This window comes from Sebastes fasciatus, chromosome 12 (assembly GCF_043250625.1).
Source record: "Sebastes fasciatus isolate fSebFas1 chromosome 12, fSebFas1.pri, whole genome shotgun sequence".
NCBI classification, from domain to species: domain Eukaryota; kingdom Metazoa; phylum Chordata; class Actinopteri; order Perciformes; family Sebastidae; genus Sebastes; species Sebastes fasciatus.
Window position 1 is genome coordinate 19431229 of NC_133806.1, and position 15654 is coordinate 19446882.

Genomic DNA, 15654 nt, shown 5'->3' on the forward strand with positions numbered 1-15654 from the left:
TTGTGCTCACTATTCCCATACTCTCTCCTTTAACAGGCTGGCATTGTGTGAAAAAGCTCTTGCTGAATACCTGGAGACAAAGAGACTTGCCTTTCCACGTTTCTACTTTATTTCATCTGCAGACTTGTTGGACATCCTCTCCAAAGGGAGTCGCCCCAGAGAGGTACATTTATGTAGCATTTCCCTTCATTTTTGTTTTTAGTATTTGTCCAGTGTCATCATTTCACTACTGTGTCTGTGATGAAAAAATAACTCAGTGTCTTTTGCAGGTCACTGTCCACCTCTCAAAATTATTTAACAGCATGTCAGACCTTGAGTTTGCCAAAAATGAGCAGCTGGATAATCCTAAACTTGCAGTGGGCATGTACAGCAAGGAGAAAGAATATGTCCCATTCCAGGCTGAATGTCGCTGTTCCGGGACGGTAAGATTATATTCAGAATCAAAAAATCGGAATTAGCTATCTCATTTCATAAGATAACTCACCTAATGGTAAACTTTACATCAGGTGGAGGCATGGCTCTCTCGTCTGGAGGAGTCTATGAAGGAATGTGTCAGGGGTCACCTCTCTGAGGCTGTGTCTGTGTACGAGGACAGGCCCAGAGAGCAGTGGATTCTCGACTTCCCCGCCCAAGTGGCTCTCACCGGATCCCAGATCTGGTGGAGCAATGATATGGAGCTTGTGTTTAAAAGACTGGAGGAAGGATTTGAGTCTGCACTGAAAGATTACAACAAGAAACAGGTACAATGTATGATGACTAACATTAACATTAACATTATTGCGATACAATTTTATTGTAGGCAAAAGGTACCACCTTGATTTAATTTAATTTCTACTCACAGATAGTATTAGATTATGCTGATTTGTGTGTAATCTGTGAGTGAAGTGGCAACTGCTACAGGCTATGGACACTTTTTCCATAACGCCAGCATTATCTCATCAGAGTCAGTGACCTGAGCTGAGTTTGTACGGCCTCGTTGTGGGCTATACTCACAGTTGTATTATCACTCTTGTCAGTTTCATCAGCACTATTTAAGGTTAGCATGTCCTTGGTTGCTGTTTGAATAATCTCTCTCTCCCCCTTCAACGCACTGCACTGATTGCATCTGCTGTCATACAGGACCAGTAACAAATGCAAGACATCCAGTGATGTTTTAGTCAAAGCAAGAACAAACTAATTAATAATATCTTTGGTTGTTTCTGTCAAATTGTCCACACGGTCCACATTCATATACAGACTGTGTACTTTGTACTGCATGGATTGAAGCTTTAATGACTTTGAATACTTAAAAAATACAAGTGAAACAAGACATCTGAACCATGCAGTTTTATATAAGATTGTTGTTCAATCTCACGTGTGAACTTAAATTGGCACTCTTGTCTTAAGATCTTTCTATTTTCCATGATTTTAATCTGTTTTTCTTCCCTCCTCCAGATTTCTCAACTCAACTTGTTGATCAGCATGCTGCTGGGAGAGCTGAGCTCAGGCGACAGACAGAAGATCATGACTTTATGCACTATTGATGTCCATGCTAGAGACATTGTTGCCAGCCTCATTGCCCAAAAGGTAATCACAACAAGACCGTAATCACAACAAGACCATAATCAGCATTTCCTTTTAGTCTGATTGAGCTAACCGTGGCATTGTAAAAAAAAAAATCTCATCATATAGATGTGTAAAAGAATATATCACTGTTTATTCATTTTGCTTTTCTAATGTTAGAATATAATTAACTGAATATCACAACCCATATGGTAACAGCTCAAGTCTCCATTTGCATACTATATGCAAGAAAAACTAACTTTCTTAACATTTGGGTTAACAATTAAAATAACATCACAAACCTGAATGGGATCACTACAGTCCCTGACTTTTTACATTTTTATTACATGAGATAAGCAAGAGAGGCACAGCCTCCATTTATCCAAATGGATAGACTAAATTAAAGACTACAGGCTTAAACTAAAACAAGACAATATCTTTTGTGACATATGATCTATTTGATATAACTTAACAGTGTGTGTTCACAGGTCACCACCTCACAGGCCTTCCAGTGGCTTTCCCAGCTCCGGCATTGCTGGTCTGAGCAGCAGCGTCACTGCTTCGTTAACATCTGCGATGCCCAGTTCCTCTACTCATACGAGTATCTTGGAAATACGCCGCGCCTAGTCATCACTCCCCTTACAGACCGGTAACTGCTTATCAGTTTTCAGTCTGTGAATGTAACATTTCAATACATTCGCTACATTCAGCATTGCTAAACAGCACATTTGTGTCTCTCTGTGTGCTGTGTTGCCATGGGCATGTTTAGGTGCTACATCACCTTAACTCAGTCACTCCACCTGACCATGAGTGGAGCCCCAGCAGGTCCTGCTGGAACAGGGAAGACTGAGACCACCAAGGATCTTGGCAGAGCCATGGGCGTCATGGTGTACATCTTCAACTGTTCTGAACAGATGGACTACAAGGTGTCAAGTCATTCAGCAGACAATTCCTAGTCATTTCCTTTTGGACAGTTTATGTCTTGATTAGATTAGATGTTTCAGTAAACATATATGTTTAAATGTAATTTTTGTTCATGTTCAGTCAATTGGAAATATCTACAAGGGTCTGGCCCAGACTGGAGCATGGGGCTGCTTTGACGAGTTCAATCGCATCGCTGTGGATGTTCTGTCAGTGGTAGCAGTGCAGGTCAAAACTATACAGGACGCCATTCGCTCTAAAAAGAAAAGGTAACCAGTTGAAGCTGTATACATGAAGCCTTTATGCTGTTAGAAATGTGTTAACTCTCTATGCAAACTCACAGGTTCCTGTTCTTGGATAAAGACATTGTCTTAAAGCCCTCTGTGGGGATTTTCATCACTATGAACCCTGGCTATGCAGGCAGGACGGAGCTACCGGAGAACCTCAAGGCTCTTTTCAGGTGAGAGTGATACAGTTACTTTATTTATAGTGTGCCTTTACTCAGCATGAAGTTCATTGTCTGCACTGTCTGTGTCCCGCTGTAGACCCTGTGCCATGGTGGTGCCCGACACAGAGCTTATTTGTGAGATAATGCTGGTGGCAGAGGGCTTCCATGGTGCTAAGCTTTTAGCCAGGAAGTTTATCACTCTGTACACTCTCTGCAAAGAACTGCTCTCTAAACAGGTAGGAGAAAAGCACTTAATAGCACTGTTATATTTCATAATGTTGGATTAGAACAGAGAGCATCAATAATAATGCCTCACAGCTATACCTCAGGAGTACAGCGATGCATGAAACCATTCAATAAATCTTAGTGCTTTGTATGATACGATTTATAGGAAGTGTAAACCCAGGAATACACATCTTTACTGTCTATTCTCGTTTTGTCTATTAGGACCACTATGATTGGGGTTTGCGTGCTGTCAAGTCTGTTCTGGTCGTGGCAGGGGTGCTGAGAAGAAGAGACAAGAGTAGACCGGAGGAGCAGGTGACTTGCAAGTGTATGTCATCTCACAGCCACAAGAGGAAGACTCCATAATCTATAAGTGCATTTTACTTCCCAGGTGCTGATGCGTGCACTGAGGGACTTCAACATGCCTAAAATTGTCACCGAGGATGTGACAATCTTCTTGGGACTGCTGGGAGATCTGTTCCCGGGCCTGGAGGTGGAGAGAGAGAGAGACTGTGAATTTGAAAAGGCCATTCGAAAGACCACACTGGAGCTCCGACTCCAGCCTGAGGAGACATTCATCCTTAAGGTTTGATATGATATGGTGTATACATGGTCAATGCTTAAAAAAAAAAGAATGAAATAATCTATTTCTAAACATTTATTTTGTCAGGTGGTGCAGTTGGAGGAACTCATGGCAGTGCGTCATTCTGTCTTTGTTGTTGGAAATGCTGGGACTGGGAAAAGCCAGGTTAGATGTGATTGCCTTAAAGGGATAGTTAGATAGAAGCAGACAAGAGTTACCGCACGGAACCAAAGCAATGTACTGCTGTAGATTGGGCTGGAAAGCAAAACATATTTTAGCCAGCTTAAAGAAAGGCTCAACTAAAAAAATCAATATCAGTTTAAGTGTACGCTATATTTAGAATATTTTTCCTGTTTATCTTGCTGTCAGACAGCCCTTTCTTTTTTTTAAAGATCATTTTTTGGGGCTTTTTATGCCTTTTATTGAGAGTGATAGTGGTGAAATGGGGAGAGAGAGGGGATGACAATGCAGAAAGGGCCACAGGTCGGATTCGAACCCTGGGCCGCTGCAGCAAGGACTCGCCTATCTGATACATGGGGCGCCCGCTCTACCCGGTGAGCTAACCGGCGCCCCAAGACAGCCCTTTCTGAAGGGGAACTGAAACCTTTGTATCCATCTGTGCTCTCGCCTAAGCCACCAGACTCCTTCGAAAAAAACTGTAATTTTACCTCTTAGAACATGGGGGATGCTGGTCTACTGCCGCCTCGCCCGGTTAGTTTGTTTGTGCTATTGTGTAACTTTGGTGAATCCAAACTACCCAAAGTCACACAATACCAAAAACAAACTAACTGATCGAGGCAGCGGTAGACCAGCAACCCTCGTGATCTGTGAGATGAAACTACTGGGTTTTTTTTTTCAATGGAGTCTGGTTGCTTTGGCAAGAGCATAGATAACGACTTCAGTTCCCCGTCGGAAACATAGACTGTATAGCCGTCTCATGGCAAAATAAACTGGTGAAAATATTCTAAATATAGCGTACACTTAAACTGATATTGATGTTTTTGGGACTATGGATAAGTACCTCATACAACCCCACTTCAAAACATCGAACATTGAATGTCTTGAATGTTTTTTACCTTTTCAACAGATATTGAGAGTTCTCCATAAAACGTATGTAAACTTAAAGAGGAAGCCTGTGTGGAATGACCTCAATCCAAAGGCAGTAGACAGAGATGAATTGTTTGGCTTCATCCATCACGCAACTCGAGAGTGGAAAGACGGTAAACAGAGCTCTTTTTCTAATGAGAATAACAACATTTAAAACGCATGAACTCGTGCTAACTCGTACTAGATGTAAACAGTTATAATACCTTGTAATCTCAGTTGTTGTTTGTTGTTGTTCAATCTCTGTGTAAGGTTTGCTTTCATCACTGATGCGAGAGCAAGCAAACATCTCCCACATAGGACCTAAGTGGATTGTGTTGGATGGAGACATTGATCCGATGTGGATTGAATCACTCAACACAGTGATGGATGACAACAAGGTACCTCCCTCCTGTTCACTCATACACTATTGTACAACACATAGCAACCAAGGTGGTATAGATAGAAAAAGATGTTTCTTTCCCCCTCCTTCAGCAATCACTTCCTGGAGTGTGAGTACTTAGAGGTCTTTTCCCAGAGCGATGAATCATGTCACAGTGATCTTGCGCCTTTGAAATATTCTAAAGCAAGTCTGTCAAACCCGATGAGATATGAAGGTGTTTTCCTTGTCGTTTGGGCAGAGTCTTGTCCGTCATATTGACCATGCAAATGCTATGATATTTCGAAACCGTAATGCTTCATAACATCTTTCAGGTCCTGACTCTGGCCAGTAATGAACGTGTGCCGCTCACTTCATCCATGAGACTGGTGTTTGAAATCAGTCACCTGAAGACGGCCACTCCTGCTACTGTGTCCAGAGCAGGAATTCTATATGTTAACCAACAGGACCTGGGCTGGAACCCGTGAGTCACACAATATGTATTCACATAATTTCGAGGCAATGCTGTTTTTGTATTATCTTCTGTATCATGCGTTGTGCATGTTGCACCAAAGTGACTCAGAAGACAAAAGGACACTGAATCAGATCCTGATCAGATCAGCACAGCAATATTATAAAATGAGTCCTTCCTGCTCAGGTACGTTGCCAGCTGGATCGACCAACGAGAACGGCAGACAGAAAGGGCCCACCTCACCATACTGTTTGAAAAATACGTTCCTCGTTGTCTGGAACAGATGAGAAACACCTTCAAGACCATCACTCCCATCCCAGAAAACTCTATGGTGCAGGTACACAACACACAAGCACGTGCAGCAAATTTATTTCTTCCTTTGTATCCTTATATAGTCACAATGAAATAATTATTTTCTTCTCATTCAGACACTCTGCACTTTGCTTGACTGCCTTCTAACGCCAGAAAATATTCCATCTGACTCTCCACGGGAGCTCTACGAGACCTACTTCACCTTTGCCTGCATCTGGGCTTTTGGTGGGGCCCTGTATCAAGATCAGGTATTACCGATGAAATTGTTTAACAATTCTGTTTTCATATCAACGTATATGTAGCAACTATAGAGAACTACAAGAATGAGTCCTGAAACCCGGAAATGAGTTAGCATTTTAGCACTACCGGTTCCCTCATCTCGAAGTCAATGGGTTTTTGGTTAGATGCCTGAAATAAGGTCTGTTGTCAACACGTAAGAAATTCGTAAGTAAATATCCCACTTATGGATTTTGAAGCTTTTACATGTTTTAAGGCGGTTGCTAACAAGTGGCTAAATGAGACTACTAAACGTCATCACGCCAAACACTAGTCCACCTTTAGCTTAGCGTTGGCGACGTGAAGTCATGCCACCGTGAACGTAGTTTGTTTATAGCCAAATGTTAGCTTTTTTACTTCTGGCAATTGCTTTCACACTTCAAAAATCATAAAGTGGTGTTCATTCGTGAAGATTATCTTGCTGAACAAAACGTGTAGGTATCATAAACATTTGTTTGCCACAGAGCTTATTTTCTGCAATAATCCAAAATCCAATAGAAAAATCCCATTGGCTTTTTTGTTGAGGGAACCAGGGCAATGCTAACTTACGGGTTGGTCAACAAAAATACGTCCTCCCTGCACCACTCTATTAGGACAAATTTGGTGAATGAGTTTTGACATGACAATGACATACTCTGCAGAAGTGTTTATGTTACAATAAAGCTAATAAAGCTTTCTTGGGTGTTCAAAACCCAACCGTTGTTCCTTGACAGAAATTATGCATTTTTCATAGAAGAATGCATAACATGCAGGCAGAATCAAGGACTGCTGGACAATGATATTAGATTATTTGATAATACTCCTGTTAATAGTCCACTTAATTGTCACTCCACTTACTCCTTGATTTGTCTTTGTACTTCTGTCAAGAACGTATAAATATAGGGTGATGCGCAACATAGCGCCCTTTGCTGACAGATATATCAAGACTGTCATCTGTCCAAGAATAATATAAGCTTAACTGTCGATGATTTGGACTAATGGTGGGGTTGTTCATTGAAATTATATGAATTAATGCATGATATTATATCTTCAATGATATGTCCAGCTCTATGATTACCGGGTGGAGTTCAGTCAGTGGTGGACCAAAGAAATGAAGACAGTGAAGCTGCCAGCACCGGGGACAGTGTTTGACTACTACCTTGACCCTCAAAGCAGACGGTTCATGCCCTGGACTGATACCGTGCCTCCGTTTGAAATGGAAACTTTTACACCGTTACAGGTATGAACTGCTGCTATAAATATGGGGGAGTAAGACCCTTCATGTAACTTCAGAAACACAGACTTTTCAAAGCTATTTGACAAATAATCACATACATGATCACAAGAAACCTTAAAGAAAAATAACCAACAATGAACAATACAGTCATATTAAAAATGTATGTATGCCTCAGTGAACATAATAAGAGAGGGTAAAGTCCAATCACGAGGTTATGGCAGGGGTGCTAGAATGGATGATAGGCTTTCCACTGTGTCTGATTACCATCTACTACACCCCATACCAGACTGTGTGGGGGTGAAGGCATGAGCAACAAGGCTTGAGCTATCACCCACGCTCTATTGTCTTTCTTTATGCTCCTGCGTACAGCTGTGAATGCTCCAAAGGCTCTTGCTGAGCCATAATTAGTGGGGTTTTGTTCTGAGCAAATGATGCTATTATGACAGAATAGTTGTGGTGTACTGGGGGAAATACAAGAAATTATAAATCACATACAATTCACTGAACACATGTCTGTCAATAAATCACACTCAAAGAAAGCCATAATAACTATGTATGTTTCTGCTCTCTGTCTTCCTGCTGTTTCTATGATTGCAGGCTGTTCTGGTACACACAGCAGAGACTGTGCGTCTTCGGTACTTCATGGACTTGTTGCTGGAGAGGAGACAGCCAGTGATGCTTGTGGGGAACGCTGGAGTGGGAAAGACTGCGCTTGTCAAGAACAAGTTTGACTGTCTGCCAGAGAGTTACATGACAACAAAAGTACCCTTCAACTACTACACTACCTCCCTCATGCTGCAGGGTGAGCAGGGTTTCTTTAGTACTGACTAGCACATCAAGTAAACTGTAGCACCATCTGCTGGTATTGATCAGATTCAGAAAGAGTGGAGGGGGAGAAAACTTCACCCTCTGGTATTATTGCAATCATTACTTTAGTTATATGACATCCCAACGTTTCCGAGGTTGGTTTGACTAGTGTAAGATTATTCTATCTAGTTATTGTATGTGTGTATGGGTAACTGTAGTTGGGTTGATGTTTTTTGTGGTTTGCTTTCTCTTGTAGTGATTCTTGAGCGACAATTAGAGAAAAGAGCAGGCAGAAGCTACTCCCCTGTGGGCAACAGAAAGATGGTCTACTTTATAGATGACATTAACATGCCAGCTGTCGACAGTTATGGAACAGTGCAACCTCACACACTCATACGTCAGCATCTGGATTATGGGCACTGGTGAGAAGACCCCACACACTACAGTTTTTCAGTTGTGTATTTGAGTCTTATGCCGCCACATGAAACAGCTTGCCAAACTATGGTGTGCTCTGCTTATTAAACCAAGCCGTCTTTTCTTGCTCGCTGTAGGTATGACAGGCAGAAACTGAGCCTAAAAGAAATACACAATACCCAGTATGTTGCCTGTATGAATCCAACTGCCGGGAGCTTCACTATCAACCCCAGACTACAAGTATGTTTCCAATTTAAATTGCCCTCAATCTTATTTTCCGATGTTGGATAAAAAGAAGCGGATTGTACCAGCATCGTTTATTTTTCAGTGCAAACTGTGAAGGTTTTAAGTATAGTATAGCATAGTTTTAAGTAAGTATAGATTAAAGTATGTGTGAATTATTGCACAAATTTGGGGGTTAGATTGAATTCGTCCCTAAACTACCATTTTTTAATAATTAAAATTATACACTGCTGTAGATTTTTCTGAAGTTTAGTTGTGCCTTTGCTCTCTACAGAGACATTTCTCAGTGTTCGCGGTGAACTTTCCTTCGTCTGAGGCTCAGATGTCGATCTTCAGTCAAATCCTGTGTGGCCACCTGAAGCAGCAGCTCTTCAGTCCGCTGGTTCAGAGGAGCGCTGTAGCTGTGGTCCAAGCTGCCATAACTCTTCATCACAAGATGCTTCACAGCTTTCTGCCCACAGCCATCAAATTTCACTACACATTTAATCTACGAGACCTGTCTAACGTCTTTCAGGTAGTACTGATACAAGTGAGCAATTTTTACAATTGAATCTTTGAATGAAAAGTGACATTTCTATATGATTATCTGTTATTCAGGGCATCCTCTTCGCTGGGCCTGACAGTGTGGAAGAGAGCACTGACCTGGCACTGTTGTGGCTCCACGAGTCCTGCAGAGTGTACTCAGACAGACTGGTAGATGTCAAAGACCTGCAGCTCTTCCGGAAGCTCCAGATGGAGACTGTGCATGCATGCTTTGAGGTGCAACACACAATCTGATAAAACAGTGTAAACAGTATATATTGCTGTACTTCACCTTCAGATAACAACATTGACAAAAATGATTTATTATGCTCGTCCTCTTCCAGGGACTGGAGGACAAAAAGGTGACAAAGCAGCCCCTCCTCTATTGCCACTTTGCCCAAATGGGCGATGAAGCCTCCTATGCTCCTGTTACAGACTGGGCTGCACTAAGGTCCGTCCTCACTGACGCCCTGGAGAGCTACAATGAGCTCAATGCAGCCATGAATCTGGTGCTGTTTGAAGATGCCATGCAACATGTGTAAGTATAGTTGGTTCACATATTATTATAATAATTATAATGTTCATAGTGCACTTCATAAAATATTTTCCTTTGATAATGTTCCTGTTTGCACCCAGAATTAAACCTAAGACACTAAACACACACCAACTAAAAGAGCTTATAAACAACATAAAAGTAGTAAGAAAAGCAATTTTATGAAATATAAAGATGGCAGTTTAATGCAGAAAGGGATGTTGTTAAAAGCCTCCGTGCAGCTGATGTGGAGATGATATATTGAGACAGTCTGTATATATTTATAATATTTGGTTGGATAGAGTTGTTTCATGGCATAACATAGATTGTGTTGTTACCAGCTGTCGCATCAGCCGTATCCTGGAGTCTCCAAGGGGTCACGGCTTACTGGTTGGGGTCGGGGGCAGTGGGAAGCAGAGCCTGACCCGTCTGGCTGCCTACATATCCTCTGTGGAAGTCTTCCAAATCACTCTGAGTAAGGGTTATAGCATCCAGGACCTCAAGGTAAACATTGATGTTGTTACTAGGTTGCAGCCAAACAGAACATGAAGCACAGTATCACTTCATAAAATATGCTTTTATGAAAATATATAACCTTTAAGTGTCCTGCTTGTAGTTACAATCCTTCACAATTCACTAAAATTTCTTTAAAAAAAATAATTTCCAGATCAATTTTCCTTCTGGCTGCATGCAGGATATTGATGCAATTCAGTTTTATTCCGCTATTGACACGGGAAATACTTGTCAGATACTATTTAAAGTCACTGGGAAATGTTTCAATATCTCATTGATGAAGCAAGTTTGTCAATTTAATCATTTAATAGCCTCTTTAAAAAATCATGGCGCTATCATGGGACTTGCATTATCTCATTGATTATTGTTGATTTGAAAGTCGTCTTGTGGCCTCCATATCAGTGTGAACATTATACAGTTTCCATTCATGGCATGTGTTGTTTTATTTAGATGGATCTGGCAGGCTTGTTCATAAAGACTGGAGTGAAGAACCAGCGTGTTGCTCTGCTCCTGACGGATGCACAGATACCTGATGAGCGGTTTCTGGTCATCATTAATGACTTACTGGCATCAGGTGAGACCTAGAATTCACAATAATCATATTGTGTTTCAGCTACGTCTGCCTGAGAGAACATGCTTGTTTTCATCATAGATCACCATTTCTTCAATTCTTAAACTTGTTCAGTCTTTGAAATCATTCTGAAATTATAACGTTGTACAAAAGAGTGAACATTGATCACTACAGTTTGTCAAACTGGGATTATGACTGTGCCTTTCCCTCCAGGAGAAATTCCCGAGCTCTTCAGTGAGGAGGAGATTGAAGGCATTGTGTCGGGTGTGAGAGCTGAGGTCCGAGCCCTCGGACTGCTGGACAGCAGGGAGAACTGCTGGAGATTTTTCACTGACCGAGTTCGACTACAGCTCACGGTCTAGTCTTTCAAATATTCCTTCTAAAGAAATCATTATTCACCAGTGCTTCTAGCCTTATCAGTCTGAAAAATGAAAGTTACTAATGTATAATTGCTCTTTCACTTTGGCAGATGTCTTGATATTGTGTTCAATTATCTGTCATTTCTATTCTGTGATGATGTTTAGGTGAGCTGCTTTCTGTCAACATCTTATTGTTTCTTCTGAAGATATTGTCACTTTTAGGATAGAAGCAATAGTTATTTTCAGTTTGGGCTTACAAGGGTTTCTGAGTCCAAGGGTGGTAGAATTTTTCTAAAAAAATAAAGTTAATTTACACATGACAGCAGCAAAATAATGCATGTTATAGCCTGTCGAAAAAAAACTTTTTTATGGGCTTCTTAATTTAAGAGATGTTTTTTTACTTGACTTGAATATGAGGATTATATATATTTTTGGAGCAACATGTAGCTGCCGTTAATACTCATTGCATTTCAGCTTTATCCTCAGCTAGTCTGTTGGCTGCTCGCAGAGAATAATTCAGATTCTGTTAGCCATTGAAGTGGAGGACACATAAAATGACCCACACAAATTGGAAGCACAAATCAGATCAATGTTGTGCTAGATGATTTTGATAGCACTTGAATGTGCCTTCACAGCCGACACGCACAACAAGAATTTAATGAGAAAATCTTACACATACTCTGTATACCGTTTGAGCTACGAAATTAAAAGCACAGCTGCTGTGTGGTGTTATTAAATATGTTTGACAGGCTGAATTAACAGAGCCAGACAAACTGGGGGGTTAAAAGGAAGGAAATTCTTGTCTCGGTACACATGTATGCCATCCAGCTAATCTTCGCGCCAGGGCCTCTGGTAGCGTCACCGTCTGCTCCAGCCAACTGGGAATGTGGCTGCCTGTACGCGTGCCAAGGCGATGAGAGTGGGGGCACAGAAGGCTGCCAGTTATGGGTTTCCCTTTTGGATGCATCTGCGATATCTACGACCTGTGTTGATTTTCCTATGTGTATATCTTGTCATGCTCCAATATGGGGATGCATGTTTGTACAGACCTGTTTGTGTATGTCTGCTTGGGTGACTCTTTGTCTTCCTGCTTCCTTCTTTGTAGGTGGTGCTGTGTTTGTCTCCCGTTGGCAGTGCCCTTCGCGTTAGGGCCCGTCGATTCCCTGCTCTAGTCCAGTGCACCACCATTGACTGGTTCCATCCATGGACCTCAGAAGCTCTGCAGTCGGTCAGCTACAGGTTCATCCAGGAGATTGAATACATTGAGGTCAGGCCTTTGAACCCATGTGCTTTATCTCACCATCTCTCTCATCATAATAGTCAAATTCTGAATGAAATGGTTACTTTGTGGCTCCTTGCTTTCCACTGCACATGTTTGAGCTATGTAATATTATTGCAAATAACAGTAATAGCTGTACAGTATCTTCCCTAGGTTTGCTATGTACCCCCTTATTCCAGACCGAGTTAGACTTTAATGAACACCTTCTAATTACTACAGTGCAGCTGGATTAACTTTTCCATAGATCCTTCATCATTAGTTCTTAGCTGAGGTGCTGACAAATTGCTGAACACATGCCTGGAGACTCACAGTGAGTGCAGGCATATCATTGTTTTCCATCATAGCAGTGAGACGATCACAACCCGGGATCATTTATGTTAATGAGAGAAGAGTGATTAAGCACATAACGACCCTCTAAGGAGGCACAGCTGTCACAACCAGGAAGTGTCATCACAGATGTGAACATGTGCCAGACTATTACTTTCCACTGTTTGTGTGTGTGTGTGTGTGTGTGTGTGTGTGTACATCTGTCAGTGTGTGGATGAAGCTGTGGTATTATTAGAGCATTAGTACTGTGGTAAAAGTTGTAGAGGCAACTTCAGCACTAGAGGTAGGAGGTGGAGTTGAGTAATGGTTGTAGCAGTAGCTATAGTAGACCAGTATTCGAGCATGGGGGTAGTAGTTAGCAAGAATAGTAGCAACAATTAATCGATTGAGAGGAAATAAATCTGCAGCTATTTTAATAATGAATTTAGTCATTTTTTAAGCAAAAAATGCATTAATTATAATGCTGTCATTGGGGTTGTCACTAGGGCTGTGTATTGGCAAGAATCTGGCGATTCGATACGTATCATGATACAGGGGTTACAATTATTATTATAATTGTTATGATTATTGTGATATATTGCGATACTGTAAGCAAGGCTATACATTGCGATTATTTTAATCTAATTTTAGGAAAACCGTCATAGTATAAAGAACACACTGTCATATGCATTAAATCTGAGTTGACATTTTTTACTTTTTTATGCAGTCAGTGCAGTGGGATCTGCATTTGTATTTATCGTAGTTCCTGTAATATCCAACACCATAGCACTACTTTGAGAGGGCACATACACTGAGAGGGCTCTTTGCAAATGAAATAAACTATTGACTGAATTAATTTTTGCATGTAAGCTATTAATTAAAAATCAATACAGAATTGATACAGTATAACAAAACATAATATTGCGATATTCAACATTTTCTTACACCCATAGCCGTCACAATATCATATTTTCACTACGCGATGATATTGTTCATAAGAATTCACAATAACGATATTATTGCTATACCTATAGAAAATTTGAAAAAAAAAAAACATATATAGGTCTATCAGTCAATTTCATCTTTGTTTATTGTGTGTTTTGTCTCTTTTTTGGCAAATTAATTGCACTCAAAATAAGAGTATAGGGAGGTGGAGAGAGAGTCTGTAACCAGAACTGTGCAAAAGTGTGATTTAAAAGGCACTGGATTATTTACACAATATATTTATATTAAATTGTTTTGGATTGTTGGTCAGACAAAACAAAATATATGAAGACACTACCTTGGTCATTTTTTTGTTATAGACGGTTATAGAAAAGTTGAAACAGCACATTATGTGAGACATTACTGCATATTTAAAGTCATTAATGGTTGTTTATCTTCTTAAAGAGGCTGGGAAATAAGAAATGATCATTTATTTAAAGTTAGAAATGCACAACCCACTAATAGTTACACACGGCCAATCAATGAGAACTTCTTTCGCATCTCAACTGAACATAGCATGCTTTGTCAAAAAGCATTATGTCAGATCTTAATTAATAATGATTTTTTCCTACTGGCTCCATGATCATTAACAATGGCTTTTTGTGAGTTATGGTTAGGTTTGATCCTTGTATTGTCTGCTCATTTGTTTTTGCCTTAATTGATCGCTAACTGTATGATTAATAGAGGCTCTGTGTCATTGAGCACCATATGATGAATACCTAGTTGGAGTGTAGTACAACAGCCGCTGTAGACAGTGTTTAGAAAGTTGGAGGACATGGGAGATAATGTAAACGGTGTGCATGTTTTACAAGCTGCATGTCAGTAGTCTAAACACATTATTTTCACAGAGGTCTCAAAGCCTAATCATTCCTGCTAGCTGCACCGAAATTTCAGATTGAGTAAGTCAGGGCCGGCCAAGTAAGATGGCAAAACTTGTAGATGAATTCAAAATTTATGAAGATAATATTTCAGTCCCCATCAGGTTGGGGATGTTAAACTCTACTCAATTCAGCTCACCCCGTTCTCCCCTCTCCCCCCTTGTCTGCTTATTTTTACAGCCTGCCGTCCAGGAATCCATCAGTCTTTTCATGGCCTACGTTCACACCAGTGTCAACCAGGCAAGTGAAAAATACCAGCGCAATGAGAAGAGGTACAATTACACCACCCCCAAGAGCTTTCTCCAGCAAATCACCCTGTACAGAAACCTTCTGGAGAAGAGCCGGGCTCAGCTCCAGCACAAGATGAACCGGCTTGACAGCGGCCTTCAAAAACTCCAAACCACTGCCGCTCAGGTAAACGTCTTTATGATATACTATAGTAGGGAGGCTAAAATTAGGGTTTGAGGTAGTGAAAATAGGAATAGTAGTAGTTTTTGATTTAGACAGTGTGGGTTTTCCCCTGACATTAAGTGCATTACACATTGAAGTATGTGTAATCATTTTTTCTTTGTTTTAGGTTGAGGATCTAAAAGCTAAATTGGCATCCCAAGAAGCTGAGCTGACCTTTAAAAACCAGAATATTGAGGCTCTAATTACAAAGATTGGACTGCAGACTGAGAAGGTTAGCAGCAAGAGAGAGGCTGCGGATGTCGAGGCACAAAAGGTAAGATCTTTTATTGCATGTTGGTTGTCATTATTTTTTTTAGCATTGCACTCTTCATACCACGC

The 15654-nt window shown here is 40.8% G+C and overlaps 1 protein-coding gene across 1 annotated transcript in view; it reads left to right on the forward strand.

The window, feature by feature from the left end:
- Positions 1–15654, forward strand: part of LOC141779208 (dynein axonemal heavy chain 11) — a 45494-nt gene that overhangs the window by 10388 nt on the left and 19452 nt on the right. The window contains exons 28-57 of the mRNA XM_074653913.1: positions 37–163; positions 270–422; positions 507–740; positions 1435–1566; positions 2031–2191; positions 2312–2468; positions 2587–2732; positions 2807–2923; positions 3009–3147; positions 3359–3451; positions 3528–3722; positions 3807–3884; positions 4807–4939; positions 5076–5203; positions 5517–5665; positions 5840–5990; positions 6082–6213; positions 7287–7460; positions 8055–8259; positions 8521–8686; positions 8816–8918; positions 9196–9435; positions 9519–9680; positions 9788–9981; positions 10317–10479; positions 10939–11062; positions 11273–11415; positions 12524–12685; positions 15046–15279; positions 15443–15589. Coding sequence (XP_074510014.1) covers positions 37–163; positions 270–422; positions 507–740; positions 1435–1566; positions 2031–2191; positions 2312–2468; positions 2587–2732; positions 2807–2923; positions 3009–3147; positions 3359–3451; positions 3528–3722; positions 3807–3884; positions 4807–4939; positions 5076–5203; positions 5517–5665; positions 5840–5990; positions 6082–6213; positions 7287–7460; positions 8055–8259; positions 8521–8686; positions 8816–8918; positions 9196–9435; positions 9519–9680; positions 9788–9981; positions 10317–10479; positions 10939–11062; positions 11273–11415; positions 12524–12685; positions 15046–15279; positions 15443–15589 — 4642 coding nt within the window. The remainder of the gene's footprint in view (positions 1–36; positions 164–269; positions 423–506; positions 741–1434; positions 1567–2030; positions 2192–2311; positions 2469–2586; positions 2733–2806; positions 2924–3008; positions 3148–3358; positions 3452–3527; positions 3723–3806; positions 3885–4806; positions 4940–5075; positions 5204–5516; positions 5666–5839; positions 5991–6081; positions 6214–7286; positions 7461–8054; positions 8260–8520; positions 8687–8815; positions 8919–9195; positions 9436–9518; positions 9681–9787; positions 9982–10316; positions 10480–10938; positions 11063–11272; positions 11416–12523; positions 12686–15045; positions 15280–15442; positions 15590–15654) is intronic.